This window comes from Sprattus sprattus, assembly GCF_963457725.1.
Source record: "Sprattus sprattus genome assembly, chromosome: 20".
NCBI classification, from domain to species: Eukaryota; Metazoa; Chordata; class Actinopteri; order Clupeiformes; family Clupeidae; genus Sprattus; species Sprattus sprattus.
Genome location: NC_137918.1, coordinates 19,631,838 through 19,651,321, shown reverse-complemented (window position 1 = coordinate 19,651,321; position 19,484 = coordinate 19,631,838). Strand labels below are relative to the sequence as shown.

The window sequence follows — 19,484 nt, the reverse complement described above, 5'->3', positions numbered from 1 at the left end:
TGTGTGTGTGTGTGTGTGTGTACCGTGCAGGTATCAAGAGCGAGGCCCAATATCTGGGGAGAAGTGGATGTGGTGTGTGTATGCCTCTGATACATTCTGGGTGTCGGTAAATAACATTACACACCGCTGTCCAAAACAGTTTACTGATGTGTCTCTCTTTCACACTATCACTTGTTCGTTCACTCTCTCTTCTCACACTCTCACACACACACACACACACACACACACGCACACACACACACATGCACACACGCACACACACAAATCAATATGCCAGCAGACACGCTGTCCTACCACAATTGATATATAAGCATACCATCACACAATTACACAGTGCCAAAAGTGACAGAGTAGACTGGGTAGCACTGAATTACCATCTCAAGCAGCATAAGAAATATTCTGACAAGCCCTTACATACCACAGTTTATTCTGGATCAAAGCACACTGGCACAATTTTGAATGAATGTAATATTCTCTAACACACATACACAAAACAGGATTCAACATTTGAACCTACATTTCAGAATCAAAAGGATTTTCTTACAGTTCAGCTTTATTCACTAAGGCTGCAAAAGGACCCCACACTTTGTTTCCTCTAGAAAAAGATGAAGGTGTATATGTACGGTGGAGAAGCTAAATTGACACCCTGTGTCAGTAAACGTCAACATCAGCAACATCAGTTCACAGATGCTAAGTATCACAGCTGGTTATTGAGATGCCTAATAACTTTGGCCAATTATAATTCAATAGCAGTGACTAAATTAAAAACATTAATGGCCATGATGGCTCAGAAGGAGTCATGACAGCAGTGGAGGAGTGTGAGGAAGGGGACGCAGGAAGAGACACCCGCTTCACTGCCTGTGTAGTTGTGGGGGAGCTGTATGCGCTTGGTGGAACGAACTGCCTAGTACTACCAGAGCAGGGGCGTCCCTCTCTACTGTTAAACCAAATGAACACGACGTTCATATAACTTGACTTTATGACTTTATTCACGTTCAGAACAGGACAACTCCGTAGCTACCATTCTCATTGCGCCCGGTCAACAACTGTATACATTCAAAAACACACCGCATGCGTAGATGCGTTCCCAGGGTCAAAAGGTAAAACACAATGAGGGAATATACAAGTTAACATCTACCTTCAAGAAGCTTTTGAAGACCCAACTCTTTAGAGAGCTCCTCCCTTCCTAACTGGCACCTTGACTAGTGCTTACCTTGCACTTACAGCAGTTACATTTTTGCACTTCTTTTTCTTTTCTATGTCGTTTTTTTTATTTCTTATGTAAAGTAGCCTAGTATTTATTGTTACACCAGGTTTTTATTGCTCTTAGCTTGACTGTTCTCTCCCTTGTACGTCGCTTTGGACAAAAACGTCTGCTAAATGACTAAATGTAAATGTAAAATGTATGCTCTTGGAGCCGGTGCATCTTCAATACAAAGGACTGTTCTGAGGCAGGACATTTATAGTGATCCAAAGTACAGGATCATTCTGACAGCCCAGATGGCCAATGATTAGAGCATATATCTCTGGGCTTGTCGAGATTCTCTCCTGTCGTGAGCAGAAACGGTTTCAGGTGGTTAAGTGCCTGTCTTCATGTCATGAACCCTACACTGAAGACTAGTGTGACCTGCCAGAGATGATCTATAGGTCAAAGTTCAGTTAGGCTACACTTATATCAAGAGCGACTCAGAAAATCTTAAAGAATAAAGAAAAGAAATGGAAAGTAAGTAGGTAAATAACGTGTGGGGGCACAGTACAGTAGTAGCACAATGAGCTCTTTAAAGGTAGGCTACATCTTCAAATCATTTTGGAATATAGCAAAGATTTCTCCTGGTCGGATTTAATTGGGTAACTTATTCCACCAGCAATGCAACAGAAACAGGTTCAGCCTACACTGCAATCTCCTGGAGAGATGGCAAAATCAAGCACTGAACACTGGAATGATGGAGTGGTGTGAGAAAACAGACCGGAATGATAGAATTCTGGCAGATCAGCGCCAATCTGGTGTCTGCTCTGTAGGCAAGAGTAAGAATTTTGAATTGGATTCAAACTGCCACAGGGCGCCAGTGAAGGGCAATAAGCAGAAGAAGTGTGACCACACACACACACACACACACACACACACACACACACACACACACACACACACACACACACACACACACACACACACACACAAACACACACACACACACACACACACACACACACAGACACACACACAGACACACACACGGTGCTCTGGGATGGGTATAAGCAGAGGGCGTGTGACCACACACACGCGCAGTGCTCTGGGATGGTCATTTCTCCGTCTGACAGAAATAACTATATAACAAAAAGAATTCATGGAAGGTGTGGACTTCAGAGATTACACTGTGTGTACTAAAGCGCTCAACACAGGGCAATGAAGTCATTCTATTGGCTAGTTCATCAACAGAGTGTGCATACTTGTCAACATCTATGTGGTTGAATGCTGCCGCAAGGAACACTTCCTGATACATCATAAAAGACCGTGCCAAGACAGCCGGTTGTGTTATTCCCAAACGATCTGTCCTAATGACACAAGGGAATGTACACGCATCACCCTGGGCCTGCACTGAGCCCAGCTACCCATTCGCATTGTATTTTCTACAAAGACTGGTAAGGTATTGTTCACGGACATTTTAGATACATAGCTGCCATTGTTCATTTACGATAGGACATATATCAAAATGTTCTTTAAAGTGTATATTTCAATAGTAAAGGTTTTTAATTGCAGCCCATTTCAAAGGAAATGTCCAATATACCTACCATTTAACCTGGTAATTATATAAATGGTCGTATTTCATAGTTCATATTTTTAAAGTGTCTTATGTCGACCTAAGTAAACATGATGAATTTCTACTACATTTTTTATTTCATATTCTCTTACATAATTGTGTCCCTGGTGAACACTGGCCTAACCTCCGTTATCCGTCAGTGAGAACACCTTCCCACTGACAGCTGCAAACAAACTTATTTCACTTCATTTAAGAGACTGTATTTTCATATAATTATTATTTACATATGTACACATGTATAGAAATGTTGAGTTTACTTTAACTACTGCCACTTGCTGCTCACCTTATACAACATCCTTGCCTTCTGTGTAACTACCACGTCTAATTACTGTGGTATTTGTGATTTAAGTCTATATTTCATACAACAGAAAAACGCACAACCATTTTCCCTCGTCATGTTAGAAACCTCTTTGCTTTCTCACTGAATTGTAAACTATGCACACGTAGTAGATGAAGAGGTCTGGGAAGTGTTATGTGCTTGCAAGAATGTTAAATAATAATAAAACACAATCAATCATATCGAAGAACTGAAGAAAACTGTGTTTCTATGTATTTATGCCAGCAGGAAACAACACAGTGGATGCTAATCACGTCTGCTCAAGTGTGCAAAACACTTCTGTTTTCATGGAGGGAGTGTTCTTGCTGGTGTGTGTATGTGTGTGTGTGTGTGTGTGTGTGTGTGTGTGTGTGTGTGTGTGTGTGTGTGTGTGTGTACTGGCATACCCCTGGGTTTGCAAAATACAAATGTAAAAGATAATTGAACCACAATTAATTTGACCTTTATGCTATTTGTTTTCTTTCATTCTTGAACGGACTGCCTCTCTGTCCAGGCGGTAGCTCACAAAAGAGGAGCCAAATATCAAAAGGAAACCCAACTAGCGGTATTGGACCATTCACAAATGAGCCTAGTTCTTATTCGTTTCCAGTCATCCTCCATATTATGGCTAGAAGTCCTCAAAGTTTAGGATTTCCTTTAAATTCAATGAAATCACTGATGTAGCGGCCCTCAGTCTGACTCCTCAACAGGCTCGAACCGTAAGCACTTTGAGATGATTGGTTGTATTTTTCGGAGCGTTGGCGCACACCAATCCTAAGAGGGTGTCCGTCCACACAGAATGTGCCGGACTTTTCCAATCCCCTTCCAGTTAAGCTCATCTTTCTTCTCTCCTTCTGTTCCAGCAGCCATCCACATCACCTATTTCTCCTTCTCTCCTATGTTCCACTGCCCATCCAGGCTCTTCCCCCCCCCCCACCAAAATCTCTCCATGCGTTCCAACCCCCTTGCGTCTGTTACCAGTGACACCTCCCTCCCTTTCACCCCCCATGCTGAAGGAGGATGCTAAGCCCCAGAGATCAGAGAGAGAGAGAGAGAAAGAGAGAGCGAGAGAGCGAGAGAGCGAGAGAGAGAGAGAGAGAGAGGCAGAGAGAGAGAGAGAGCGAGAGAGAGAGAGAGCGGAGAGAGAGAGAGAGAGAGAGAGAGAGAGAGCGAGAGAGCGAGAGAGAAAGAGAGAGAGAGAGCGAGAGAGAGAGAGAGAGCGAGAGAGAGAGAGAGAGAGAGAGAGAGAGCGAGAGAGAGAGAGAGCGGAGAGAGAGAGAGAGAGCGAGAGAGCGAGAGAGAAAGAGAGAGAGAGAGCGAGAGAGAGAGAGAGCGAGAGAGAGAGAGAGAGAGAGAGAGAGAGCGAGAGAGGCAGAGAGAGAGAGAGAGCGAGAGAGAGAGAGAAAGAGAGAGGCAGAGAGAGAGAGAGAGCGAGAGAGAGAGAGAAAGAGAGAGAGCGAGAGAGCGAGAGAGCGAGAGAGAGAGAGAGGAGAGAGAGAGAGAGAGAGCAACAGAGAAAGGAAAAGGGGAGCTGCTCTTTTGCCAGCTCTCCACCACCCTTCTCACCCTCTTACATGGACCTCTGCACCCCTCTCTCATCTGCCCTGACCCCACCCCCCACATACCCGCCCTGTATGCGCACACACACACACACACACACACACACACACACACACACACACACACACACACACACACACACACACACACACACACACCAAACAAAAGCCTGACAAGACCTAGGAAAAAAGGAGGCCCCACCATGCAAACTCTCTCTCTGTAACACACACACACATATAAACACAAACACACAAACACACACACACACACACACACACACACACACACACACACACACACACACACACACACACACACACACTCAGTATGTGATGCAGTGAAGCATGGGCACTCTAGCAGAAATACATGCCAGCCCAGAGACCCCTCTGGATTGGGAAATTCAAATGAGAACCAGAAACAGAAAAAAAGAAAGATGGCAGGAGAGGAGTGGGGGAGAGGGAGATAAACCTCATCAGAAAGAGGAGGGAGATTTCTGCCCCGATCTGAAGGAAAGGTTTGCTGAGGTTGCAGGTTAAATAATGCATAGATCTACAAAAGATTTGAAAAGGCATTTTTTCCCATTCATTTCTGTGATTAGACTCCCATCTCACCATCAAACGCTAGAAGCATTTTGTTCTCCATCAGTTGTTATTTCTCAGTTGTTATGTTCTTTTATTCAGTCAGATTAGTCCTCTTTATCCTGCCTGATATTGTGTGTGTGTGTGTGTGTGCATGCACATCTAAAATGTAAGTTTAAAATGTATCAGATAAACCTCTTTGTGTGTTTTGATGTGCATGTTTATTTGACAGAAAAAACATGCAATCAAATTGGGGAACTTGCACCAAATTATTAATTAGCTAATTAACAACATGAACAAAAACAATTATTAGTGGGTGTGGTAGCAAATAAACTAGAAATTGTGTCACTGTTGCTTTCGTAAAACTTTCCAAAAAATGAGCCAAATGAGAAGGTTAGCGGACTTCACTTTGATGAGTTTGTAGGTTAACTACAGAGTTAACTACGAACTGGTCAACGCAAGCAGCACTAAAATGTCCGAGGACCCGGAATAATGAGTGGAAAGATAACGTTAAACACAATGGGTGGAGAATAGGATGCCACAAGCATACTTGGGAAGTAGTCCTTGGTAAAATGGGGGAGGGGAATAATTTCAAGTCCTATGAAATCAGTTTTATTTTTTCCCATTGGGGAATGGGTCTCTCTCTCTCTCTCTCTGTCTTTTTCACATACAAAAAACGACATCAGATAGAAAACACTAGTTTCATTCAAACTCAGTCTTCCATAATAAAGAAAGGGGTGTCGTGTATTCCTACTAGACTGTTTTTAACTGGATGCTACGGTGCACCAAACCTCTGCACGACTACCCTAGCCATCTCTAGCTTAAGGAACCTTCTTAACAATTCGTAGTTGCTAGTGTGTGTAAAATAAACACATTTTTAAAATGAAGTGAATATGACCTTGTGTTAATATGAAGCTGCACAGACTCCCAGAGGGTTTTTTACCTATCAGAGCTTTTCAACTATCATAGCTGTCTCTAGCTTAGGGAACCATCTTAACAGCTGTCAGCTGCTAGCATGTGATGAACTCTTATGTGTGAATATGAACTCATTATATAGATAACTAGCTAGCATTTCATGCAAATGGAACTTTTCCATTTAAACCATTTAAGGTTATTCAACAGTTTACTTAGCTAGCTAGCAACTAGACAACCAAAGCAACCTTCCTGGTTAACACAACATTAACAGCAAAGTTTAATTCATCAAAGTCTTCGGATCACAATCACTTGCGGGTGATGTAAAATGGCTTCACATAGATAAACAATCCTGAGAGAAATAATAGTACATCAACAGAGGGCTTACTCTGGTATCAATGTTACGTTAGCGAATGAGGGGGGAGAAGTCCTGAATTCTGGAAAAACATCAATTGCTTTTCCTGAGGTAGCCTACGTGCAGCATGAGCCATTTGCTTCTCCTCACACTCTGAACCTAAGTCTCCTTTGGCCGGCTATTTGAATAGTTCCACACAGAAACTCTTGTTCTCATCTGATGAGTCGTTTGTATCTTTAAGGCAATGTCACGTTCAATGTAAGGCTTTATTGTAGGGATGCACCGATACCACTTTTTTACAAACCGATACGAGTACAAGTATTTTTATTTGTGTACTTGCCGATACCGAGTACCGATACCGATACTTCCAAGATTTGGTTTCCATGAAAGATTTTATTTTATCCTCTGCAGGTTATGTCAAGCCTATAGTACAACATTAACAGAAGGCTACCCCAAGCCAAAAATAAACAGAGCTTTCTGAGAGTCAATATCATCAAATTAGACAAAATTTAAATATAGACAGATGGCAATTTAATTTGCTGCATAGTTAACAACACAGTCTGCTTAACAAAAAGTGAACAGAAATATCCTGGATGATAAGAACATGAGCACAGTTCAGTTACAAAAGGATCAACAACTCTCTACCTCCCCTTCTCTCTCTCTCTCTGTCTTTTGAAAGACGTCAGTAAAGATTGGTTGCTTGGTCTCTTAAGCCACTGGCATGAGTGAACTTTGTGTGCTTAGCACTATGGTGCGTCTTCAGATGTTTAATCAAATTGCTTGTGTCAAACGAAGTACTTGACTGTGTTAGGGAAGTTGTTTGCAACCTAGCCAACATAGCTATCACAATAACATTGCAAAGAAGTTAACGCAAAAGCACTTAATATTAGCATCAGGCGGAAAAACGAAAAAAAAAAACGAAATACTAGCATCAATGTCCAAGAGTGTTAAAACAACCTTGCTAACATCGCTAACGGGATGTCTTGCTAGCGGCTACTTGCTAGCGGGTGTTTATGACAAAGTCAACAAGATTCCTGAAACACAAGACAAGACAGACGTCCTCTTTTACCCTCACATGTCCTCCTTTCGAGACCTAAATGCGTCCGGGTAAAAGAGGAGAAAACAAATACATTCCCGTCCCCGTCAATCAACCGTAGCAAATGGCAATAATAGGCGCAGCGTCGCTAAAGACAGTAGGCTAGCCCCTACACTTTGCCTATGTAACAGCAGTTCTAAGTTAACTGCAAAACATAAAATAGCCGAAGATAGCACTTACCTTTACTGGAGGTCGTACGTGTTAAGTTTAAAATCTCTAGCGAAACCGTTAGCTTACGCAAGCCACCTCCACACATCGTATCCAAGCTGTTATTGAATTAATTTAAACTGCAAGTTCAACCTCAACTTATCTGTCTGCAATACCGCTCTCGGCCTCTATGCAACTCGCCGCTCTCACACCTGGCAGGCATAGACAGTAGAGGAGAAGAAAACACATGCGTTAAGACGCAACACTGGGTATCGGTTTTTGGTATCGGTAATTTAAAACGAGTACGAGTACGAGTATTTTAACGAAGTATCGACCCGATACCCGATACTGGTATCGGTATCGGTGCATCCCTACTTTATTGGCCTCTTTTTCTTTCCCAAACTCAGCTTAGACTCATTCTCCCCTTCTGCACTGGCCTTTTCTTTCTCTGCCCACATAGGAAAGGCTTTAAAGTAACACTATGCAACAATTAGACACTTTTTGAGGTATGGTTTTATAGGCAACTAGTTTAGGTACCATCCTCAAATTCATTTTGATAGCATATGGTCATGTGAAGGACAGATAAACACCTCTGTCTTCCCCATTATCCATCCAAGCTATGCCCTATGTAGTTCTGTGTAACGGGCTGGAACCCCCTGCAGAAATGGAAGAAAAGCTGTTGCATGCATGACATTGCCAGCTAAACCTCCAAAAGACACCAGTAAGTGTGTTGGCAAGCTTCTTTTAGTGTCAGCTGGGCTGTAGGTGGTGTTTGCAAGGTTTTTGCATGACTTTTAGGTAGTTAGCTTACTAGTTTTGGAACAGAACTCCGTATTGCAGCACCACTTCGCAATAACTTCGCAATAAACTAAAGTTATTGTGCACTGACTTACTGATGTACCTTACCATCAACACATTGACAATATGTGACTGCTGGCTACCATGACAACCTGCCCAAAACTCTAAACTAAATGAAGCTAATCAAGGCTAGTTCAACCCAAGACTGTAGTAAAAGCATTGAACTACACACTACTCAAACATCTATTCATATAAGGGCCATTCTACCGAATTGATGCAAAGTCATGTCGGATATATTTTTAATTTTTTTATGGTTTATTCCCAAAACTTGGTCCGTATGTATATTGTACCATATCTAAAGTACACATATCTAGTAAAAGAACAGTCAAGTTTTATATTATATTTTCAGAATGTGTTGGAATGTTTTTCCTCTTCCAAAAATTGTCACTACCGAAACATCACATTTACTATAGTAAAAAAGTATTATTATTGACCTGTTCAGATTGTGTTTCCTTCCCTTCTCTGAAGAGTATTTTTACAAATATTTCTTGAAGGTTTTCACAATGAAATCCATAGAAATGAAGTTTTTACCAAATTTTCAAGTTCAATTTATCTGTTTCGGTAGTGACTGCACTGTTTCGGTAGTGACTGCACTGTTGGATGGATTTTAATTTCTCTCCCAAAATCATCCAAAAGGTGCTCTGGGCCGCCCTTTAGTCCACATAACACATTTATTGAAAAAATTATGGGATTGAACTACTTACCATTTAATTTTGTCACTACCGAAATCATCTGGTCACTACCATATGTTTCGGTAGTGACTGTTTCGGTAGTGACAATTCTAGCTAACTTTAAGCATAAATAAAGAATTCTAGCACGCACACGGCTTGCAAACACATCTTTGAAGAGGTGAACACACATACAAACATAAGATTTTCCATGAAACCCCAAAAGGTTTACTTAATTGAAGAAAACATGCGTTTCGGTAGTGACAATTCTTAAGGTTACACGTCGATTTTCAGACTTTGGAACACATTTATATAAAAACTATGGGATTTAGCCACTTACCATTCAACCATGAGGGACAGAGATGCAGTGTCACTGCATGGTCAAAAATGCAGAGTCGTGGCTAAAACACAGGCTCAGCCAACGGACTAAAACTCTTGTGTTTCGGTAGTGACATGAAAACTAGGGACATGATTTTTTGAGTATAGTAAATTGATTTAAAAATTAAACCCACAATAAATCTAAATATTCCAAGTTCTGTTTCAACCCAATCATAAAGATCTTTGAAATTAAATCATTGAAAAAAATCTTAAAAAATTGAAAAGTGTTATTTAAAGGCATTGAAATTTAGATGTCAGGGTTGGGGACAGCTACTTCCCAATAGAAAGTACCCTATAAATGATGATTTTGTATATATTTAGCTTATCACTATCTCATGTAATGCATTGGGCTTATATAGACCATAACATTTTCTAATTAAACATCTATGCCTAAATACCTAATTGTTTTGTAAATAGTTTTTATTGTTGAGGGACTGCATATTACACGAATTCGGTAGAATGGCCCATAAAGGTTAAACATGTAATAGACAGGGTCTGGAGGAGTTTACCTTCGATATTAACCCTAACGTTAGTCGCGCCACTGTTGCTTTGTTTGAGATTTATTATTATCGTCACTCCGTAGCACATCAAAAAGGTGACATTCCTGCAAATTATTGCATGCTGTGTGGACTAATGTTTCTGCATATTGGTAATATTTCCCCCCCTTTAGACATTTTGCAAGCAATTCAAGTGGCCCTGTGGTCATCTTTTCGGTGGAATATAACCGCACTTTTGAACGCCTCTACCTAGATGCCATGTTGGCTGCAGTCTAAAAATAACAAGGCTGCGTGCGTGTGACGTCATCGCACATGTGCAGAAGGCACTGTCATTGATAGCAGAAGGACTTGGCTAATGATTCCAAGGAATCAATCCACTGAGAACCGGTTCAGAAACAAGAACCGGGCCTCGATTCCCATCCCTTCTCTCAGGTCGGCTCTTGAAGGCCCTTGTATTGAAAGTAGTGTGGCTACTCTGTAGTCTGTTCTTTCATCATAATCTGTACATACACACATTAACTAACTTGCGATATACACACACCTACCTGTAACATCAGTTCCCGACACGTTTAGTTGAATGGTTTGGTCTTCATTATGGTTGTCCTGGCCCAGAAGCATCCATTTCTCCAGTCCGTCTGAATCCGAGTCTGAATCATCCGAGTCTGAATCAGACCTTAAATCAACAGCTTTGTTCCCTTCTTGTCTGCCAGCGTCCTCTGGTCCATCGGAACTCTGCTCAGAGTCCTCCTCGGAGCTCTCCTCTGAACTGTCATCAGACCCCAGCACTACTACCTCCGCAGGCCTTGAGCTCGGGCGTTTGGAGGCAAAGCTCGTACCAGATGCACTGGAAGATGTTCTCGTGGTGGTCGGGGTCTTCCGGTTGAGACGTGCCCCCCTTGACCCTTTTATAGAACAGATTCCCTCGTCATCTGAGCCTAGGATGATTTCAGACCCAGAGTCAATGACTATGACCTCTGGAGGTCGAGGTTGTGGTTGTATGCGCTTTTTACTCCCCACCAGGGGCTCTTCCACCTGAGGTTGGATCTTTGGCTCTGAAATGGAAGCCTGAGATGTATCCGTTGGGCAAGATGCATAATGCAGCTGGGAATAAAGATATCTTTCAACGTCACTGTCTGCAGAGAGCCCAGAGTCCTCGTCACTGTCACCGTAGAGGTCATCCTCATACTCCTCACCCTCAGGATACTCCGAGAACATTCCTTGGTAAAAGAGGAAGATGAGAAGAAAACAATGATTTAATATAATTACTGCGTACGTGATTATCACAGTTAATGACATTAATTACACTACCTTGAGCTCAGATGTCATCACATTATTTGACTGTTTCCTAAGAACTAAGATAATTAAATCAGCATCTCGTGTTCACAAACATAAAACAAGCATGTCATGTTCAGATGTGCATGTGAAACTGAAACTGCCTACTACTGACAGCCTTTGAGGGTGTACTGAGCCAATAACATAGGGATGATCTCCTCATCCATGTATTAAGGAGGGAAAGCTGCTGTGTAGCTTAAGCAGCTCCACATGCAAAAACAACTAGGTCTACCGTCCCAGGAGGGCCTGCTTGTTTATAGGCTTTCCTTGGCACTTTCTCCACTTGATTGACTACAGAACAGGAAAAAAGAAATTGATTGGCTTGAGGCAGAACTTTCTCTAGGCTACCTCAGCCCTCATTACCAACTGATTTCCTCACAGAAAAAAACAACAACTTTGCATTAGGCTACAGCCCAATTTCGATGGCATTCTGAGAGATTGAGATTATTGTGATGAAAAGGGATGATAGTTCTTATTTATGATTTTACACGCTTCATAACATCACTTTGCAGAAACTGTTTTATCCTTAACAGAAAGAGCCAGACTTGCCGTTTCAATATATTTTTGAATGCAAAAATAAAGCAGTCATTTGACAGAGAATTCCATTTCTTCTAAGCATTAGGCAAGTGAAGAGCAATAATGTTTTCTAAATCAATCAATGTATGACTGGCTGGCTGGTGTTTAAAACCTAGAACACTACAAACATATACCCAGGCAAAGGTTAAATCACTAATCTAAATCAATATTGTGGATTTTGCAATATTGTAGACAGACTCCTAGTGTATGACCATCGTCATAACTTCCTACTTTGCTGGTATGTGCCAAAGACGTTTAACGTTACATTAATACCATAAAAAGATGTAGTCTGCATCCAAATACGAATCATGCCTGTAGTTTATTTCAGTTATGGATTATCTGAATATTATAGACACGCACCACTGTTCTCTTGACTGTTGTATCTGTTTCAGATTATTGTTAATCTCACGCAGAAAGATGCATCACATCTGTCAGTAGATATCCACAGTGAAATTAATTTGGCTGGGAATGATTACAGCATGACTAAATCTAGACCAATCCCATGCTTCTTGTTAGTAGGCTTTAAGCTTAAAGTATACAGCATGGGGCTGGCTCTGATTTGCATACATGGGCAGAACTACCACTCTTATTCACAAAAATACAATGTGGTGTGTCCCTCAATCCTCCCAAATTGAACTGGGATTGGACAGTGATACCGTCATAGCAGTACTACTACAGTGCACCGCAGGTGAGAAGGCTTGCAGAGCCAAGATTCCAATGTCACGTATAGCATTTGACTTCGCTATGCAATTCTGTGTTGTGGGTAATATTTCAGAAACCCTTCACTAACCAGCGCTGTGCAATTAATACAATTGTAATTACGATTATGGCTTCCAACAATTATGAAAACAACGTAATCAAGATAAAACGATTAATGTGCCACATTCTGTTTCGCAATGATGCTTTTGTTTGTCTTGTGTTATAAATCCAGCGCAGTCGTTTCCTTTACAGAGGTATGCTTTCGCTCCTCCCTAAAAGCCCAAATTCACTCTCAGCCACTAAATAAGCAGCGCCACTGCTGAAACTCCACACGGTTTAATATTCATGAAGTTGCCAAGATTAAGAGACCATAGTGGAATGCTACAGGCCTAATCCACAGGGCAGATAACTGACGCCAGCCGGAAGTTACTTAATGGTACAAGGAAGAGCTATCCACTATTGTATACTAGTTATCCTTGTTCAAATCAAGGCACGATTAACTCTCAGTTCTAGTAGCATACCAGTTTCAAGGCTAGCCTAAAAAGTCAAGCCCAGACCTAGCGTTGGCATCTCATCTGAACAGTCATTCATCAACATGTCAACACTTGCCTGTATGATTCAAATTGAAATTAAATTAAAATATAATTTTTGGTGGTGGTACTACCAAAAATATTCTATTAAATAAAAGTACTGGCAGTCCAGTTTGGCAGGCTCATGTCTGCCTACATAACCACACCGCTGCTGGAAAAATATGAGTAACTGTGTTATAATCGTGGTCTCAATATTGGCCATCTTCGATCAGCCCTAATATTAACTCGGCAATCTAACCCCCCTATCTTAAAAAGTACCTCAAGGGGGATTTCTTCCATTGAAGACACCAAGTGAATTCAGAGAAATGTAATGAAGGTATTACTTTTCAGTTTGCCCCTTTCCCCACAAGTTGATAATGAGACGTGTGCTATTTATTGATTGACCTATCAAGTATCAGCTGGTGTCATCTTCAGTGGCCTATGATCTAATTGCATATTCATAAAGCTTGGACTCAACTGAAATAGGCTGCCCATCAGTGCCCGGGGGATCATAGTTAAATGTAATACAAGTACACACTCTATAGTGTTAGTGCTGATATTCAGATAGCATAGCATAGCTTGGCCAATGTTGTTGAAGCAAATTTGAAACTTGTCATGAGTTTTGTCCACCCAGCATGACCACTAAGGGTGTTTTCACACCTGCACTGTGTAGTCTGGTTAAATCGGTTACTTTTTAGTCTGTTTATGAGCAAATGCCAACTCTGCTGTTGCTCCATATTGAATCGCATAGCAATGTTTTCTCACAGAAATATGCACTAGTCCATAACGCAGGACCTTATCCCTGTATTTACTTTCTCACCCCTGCTGCAGACACATCTGACCAATAAGCGGAGGAACATTCTCACATGATTTGCAGTGATGCATTTTTGGTTTGCTTAGATGTTTCTCTCTGTGAAAAGAAACCAAACCAACACAGGTAATTCGGACCAGAGCAAACAAACTATAGGTGTGCAAAACGGCAATTAAATCTGATGGGAAAAAAGTCAGATTTGACTATCCATTATCTGCCACTAAACATACAAAAATAGGCAAAGAAGTTTTGTATCAAGGAGTTTTCTCTTGTATAAACCGTCATCATTGTCTTCATTATCGAATGTTTCAAAAGTCTGTTGTTTACTTGTTCGTTACTGTGGGTAACTTGCTTGGTATAGCTAACCAGGTTTTAGGACACAGAATCGACACATTCCGTCTGATGACACCTGGAGTGAAAAGCACTCGTACTGAGAGAGCCTTAAACACTCCTGCTCAGGGTTTCCACAGAAACAAAAGAAGAGCACATTACTTCTCCTGAGAGATCTCCCTGCAGCCCCCTCTCTCTGACAGCTCGGCTCATTGACCTGGTCAGTCCAGCATGTCTACACCATCATAGCCAAAGATGATCCTCAACTCCACTGCCGCGTCCCTCGCTCCCTCCCCACCCACCACACACACACACACACACCCACACACACACACACACACACACACACCCACACACCCACACACACACACACACACACACACACACACACACACAAACACACCCTCTGCCCATTTACCTCCACAGGGGAGATGCAACACCAGGCGGTCACAACTCGCCGACCAGGGAATGCAACCAACAGAGGACAAGGAGGGGAAAAACACACCAAACACAAACCTAAAACCAAAGCAGTCATCTTGGGGATAGGGTAAAAGAGATGAGACGAAGAGGTGCCTCCGATCCCTCCTCCCCAACTACTCTGGTCATTCAAGTGTGCTTTGTACTCTGAAGGGATTTGAAAGGGCAAATGCCACAGCCACCAGAGTGGCCTGCCTACTGACTTGAATATGAACCCTACAGAGGCAGGGTCGTGATCTAACCTAACTAGAATAAGGTTATGATAAATAGCTCAATTCACTTGAGGACAGCTGCGATCAGCCTACATTTATTCTTAAAATTAGTTTATTTATAACCCTTTGATGAAGCACTATACTACACAACTATGCCTATTCCAGACACTGATGTCCAGACCTCATGCAAATGAATACTTATATACATTATATTATCATACAAATAAACTATTTAACATAATTCTTACATTGTTTCCTCTAGAACTATGTGTATATGCATTTCTATCCATTTCCTATCCATGAACTTACTTCCATTAAACAAGAGTGTTTAATGGGAAACTAAAGGTTTTTCAACCTAGGACCTACTTTTAGATTTTATTTTGTATTTTTGTAATCCTATGGGGCAGGCATTTGTGTCAAAGTAAACTGCTTGTTTTCGCCACTGACAGGCAGGCATTTGTGTCAAAGTAAACTGCTTGTTTTCGCCACTGACAGGCTCATAATGTTGAAACAAGTGTTACAACATGGAAAGGACCCCTACAGAGATAGCCAACGTGTCTGTTTACCTCAAACTAGTTTCTACAGTTTCTTTACAGTTATTAAAGTAAATAGACACGGGGGGGGGGGGGCTTACTGAAGCTGGACAGATTTTCCAGTGGCTTGCTGGACGTACAGCTGGCTAGATGGCAAGATTATCAATCTAGCAAAAATATTATTTGACAAAATGTTTACATTATCGGTGCTTTGGCACCAGTGCGACAAAACCAGCAATGTATTTCAGAGACATTATAGGAGACAAACCACTGAGGGACCAATGAAAAGGGGAGTCCATCCCGCTAAACATGGCAGAGCTGGAAATAATTGGTAGAATGAAAACCGCATTCTCAAGCTTTTCTCTTTTAACAATAAGACCAGTTTATTTTAGTACAGACGCGTTTCGGCCTTACGCCATCGTCAGTGTGTGAGAGCTGTAAATAAAAAGTTCTTAGGCTAAAGAGACAATCCATTAATGGCAAAAGCATAACTGATGTCGCGCCTCACCTCAACGTTCTGTCTGTGCATTGCACAAATCAGCCCAAAAAATAAACAGGTTTTTTGACTGTTGTTTATTGACTGTTGTTAGTGGTGGTGTCCAATGTAATGTCCACCTTAAATTGTGATTCCAGCTATATACTTTTAATGTCTGTTGGACCTTCCTATGTGGAATTACAGTTATATTAATTTGGAGCCTGATCTTGTGTATAAGGACTTTGCATAGACATTTACAGGCTGTATCGTTCTAGCAAAACCATGCATTATAACTAGCTAGATGGTTATGGTGGCTAGCTAACTAGCTAATTATTGCTTGTGGCGATGTCTTCCAGTTGTTTACTGAGCGAAATGGTTCATAATTGTAAATGTTTACCTTTAAATGTGTTATAGGCTTTTATAGGAAAATTGAGGTCTAACACATGATTATCTGTTTTTTTGTTGCATATGAACAATTTTTACCTATGATTTCAAATGTTCTACTTGACATAGTTTGCGATACATCACACACATACAGTATTGATTGACAGCCATCCTACCTGTTAGTTACTACTGTGCACCAACACCAGCACCTCAACTCAAGTTTATGACAAAAACATTTGAGTACAATAAGACTCCCCACTGTGTCGAAAGACCATTATTTTGAATGTTGACTGCACATTTATGTGTACAATTGTATATGCACGCATGTTGTACTTTTGCTTCATGTATGCTAATATTGAACATGCGCTGAACACATTTTCTCCATGACAAAACTAAAACAGTCACACGTTGTGTTAAAAAGATCCTATGACATGACGCACCATAATACGTTGAAATGTAAACATTATAGGTATCTATCAATTATGAACCCAATTATACATATACATATACAGTACATACAGCTGAACTCTCAAAACAAACAGCATATACCTCACTGAATAAAAGCAGCAAAGCCAGATGGCCCGCTGAGACTATAACAGACAATGATAAATCGTTTAGTCAGTGTTTTTGACCACAAAACAGTGTTTCTATTAATAGGACTTACAAGAACAGTGAAAATGTCAGTTAATAGCATTACATAATACTATCAGTTAATTACATTACTTTACAATTCTGTTATGCAGAATTTGCATCTAGAGCAGATTTTACACAAATGTCTACAAAATATATGACCATTCAACTCATCTAACTACAGTGGTATGAGGTTGTTTTGACTATCTGAAACCGCTAGCTAGCAACATCCAACCTAAACTGTATAGCGCCGGTACCATTTTCACAGGAAATTAGGCTACCTTCCAAACGATTATCTTGTCGGCTATGGCGGTGATTATGTACTTTAACGTAAAATTTAATTTGAATTGTTTAATGCAGCTGAAACTCTTGGTTCGCTAAGGGGCAAGCGACTGTTGGACCCACGTGCAACGCTGTCCCCCAAAGTAGCCAGTTTAATGTAATCAGCTGCTTTTAACAATCGACTTACTTTGGGGGTAAACTAATCGTGTTCTTAAGCTTTATTTCCCCATACCTGGAATACTGACGTTATTTATTTATAGATTCATTCAAGACTCACCTATTTCACAACAACTAGTTCACAACACTCATGCAGCCAGAAGCAGATCAGGGAGACTTCCGGGATGTCAGGGAGGAATTGGTTGGCCAACTAACGCTGTTCGAGGTGACCGGGAATGGGTGGTTAGATGGATAGGCAAGGACTGGCAACTATATTTTTTATCGACAAGATGCTCACGTTCGAAAAGTCATCGATATGTTGCACTGTGTAAGTCTATAGTTTTTTTTTTATATTGACGAGGTACTCCGTATAGAGTAAATACAGCCTATCAGGTTAACGTTGCATTTATTTCATGTTTAAGACTAATAGGCTACACGTTATTGTCATTTTTAATAATGCTCTTTTCTGTAGGGCTATTAATCTGAACTTTGATCAAAAATCCCTTTTAGGGTGGCAAATCTGTAGACCACTGATCAATCTATCTCTAACGTTAGTTATTGGGAGTTAAAGGCGATTCTAATACCATACACATTTGGTCAAATTCAACTAATTTCTCCCCATAGTCGTCTAAGTATCTGTTCAGTGTCTGCTCTGATGTTCTTAGCATAGCCTGACCTGCATTTGTAATGGGAAAGGTGCACAGAAGGAAGGGGTGTAATTGTATTGATGGTCGAGCTCAAATATCAACTACCTTGCGTACTGTGCCTTTAAGGCATAGGCAGGATTCATTCAATTTGGGATTTACATTTAGGCCGGTGTAGGCTATAAAACTACAGTGGGCTACCAATAGCAGGGCTGGTTTTGTTTTTCTTTTGTAGTAGTTTTTATTTAACTTTGTCAACTGCAGTTTTCTAAGCATTGGAACTGTACATAAACCTGATATTTTCCAACAGATGAAGGCCTAGGGCCTACTCTGAAGGCTAGTGATTGTAGGCTTGAACCAGCGGTGCAGATGGGATTTTTAAACTGGGGGGGACGCTAACATTGCCTAATCAGCTGTGCAGAGTTATGAACTGATGCTAGTCGCCTTATGTAGGGAGAATGGTGGGGACGGATCGGGGTCACTATGAATCTGGGGGGGACTTGTCCTGCCCCTGGCTTGAAGGTTATTCTGATTATAGGCCTAACCCATTTCACATGTTTAGTCCAACAGAGAACCAAGTGAGTTTTCAGTTTGTATGGAAAGGATGTTGGGATGTGGTGTTTGTCCTATATACTAACAGGTTAATAGGGTGATGAATACAAAGTTTGAAATTGTTGGATTTGTTGACACCAATTAAAAATGGGTGAACTCTTAGAGAGAAACAGTGTACATCTCAACATAGGCCTACTGGATCACAGTGCTCGTAGTGTTCCCTTAGCCATTTGCTAATTACACAATAGCCAACCATTCAATACAACCCAACGTTTATAAAACTGATTGAATTTGATAGCAATTTTAAGTGTTACAAATGAACAAGATGTCTTGGTAAGTTTCCTAAGGGCATGGGATGTAATGATTCACGAATGATATGTGCCACATTACATCATTCACCATGGTAGAGCAACCTGTGACTAACGAATCACTATAGCCTAATCGTCGCAGTAGCCTGGAGAATCTGTGCCGCTGTGGTTAATGCATGTGTCCTTCCGCCTTCCTTTTCATTAAAACAGGGCATTGTTTACTTAACCCACCCAACCAAACTATCTAATGGGCAAAATAACCACAACTGTTTCTCTGTGTGTTTTAGGGGAATAGAAAAAAATGAGGAGAACATTTGAGGTGGTCTGGAC

The 19,484-nt window shown here is 41.0% G+C and overlaps 1 protein-coding gene across 1 annotated transcript in view; it reads right to left on the bottom strand.

Moving 5' to 3' along the window:
* zcchc7 (zinc finger, CCHC domain containing 7) overlaps window positions 1–17,834 on the bottom strand; it is a 63,061-nt gene extending 45,227 nt beyond the window's left edge. Inside the window, exons 1-2 of the mRNA XM_080859710.1 lie at window positions 17,772–17,834; window positions 10,730–11,401 (exon numbers count right to left, since the gene is read on the bottom strand). Of these exons, the coding sequence (XP_080715836.1) occupies window positions 10,730–11,399 (670 nt within the window). The 5' untranslated portion in view covers window positions 11,400–11,401; window positions 17,772–17,834. The remainder of the gene's footprint in view (window positions 1–10,729; window positions 11,402–17,771) is intronic.
* Between the last annotated feature and the right edge of the window lie 1,650 nt (window positions 17,835–19,484).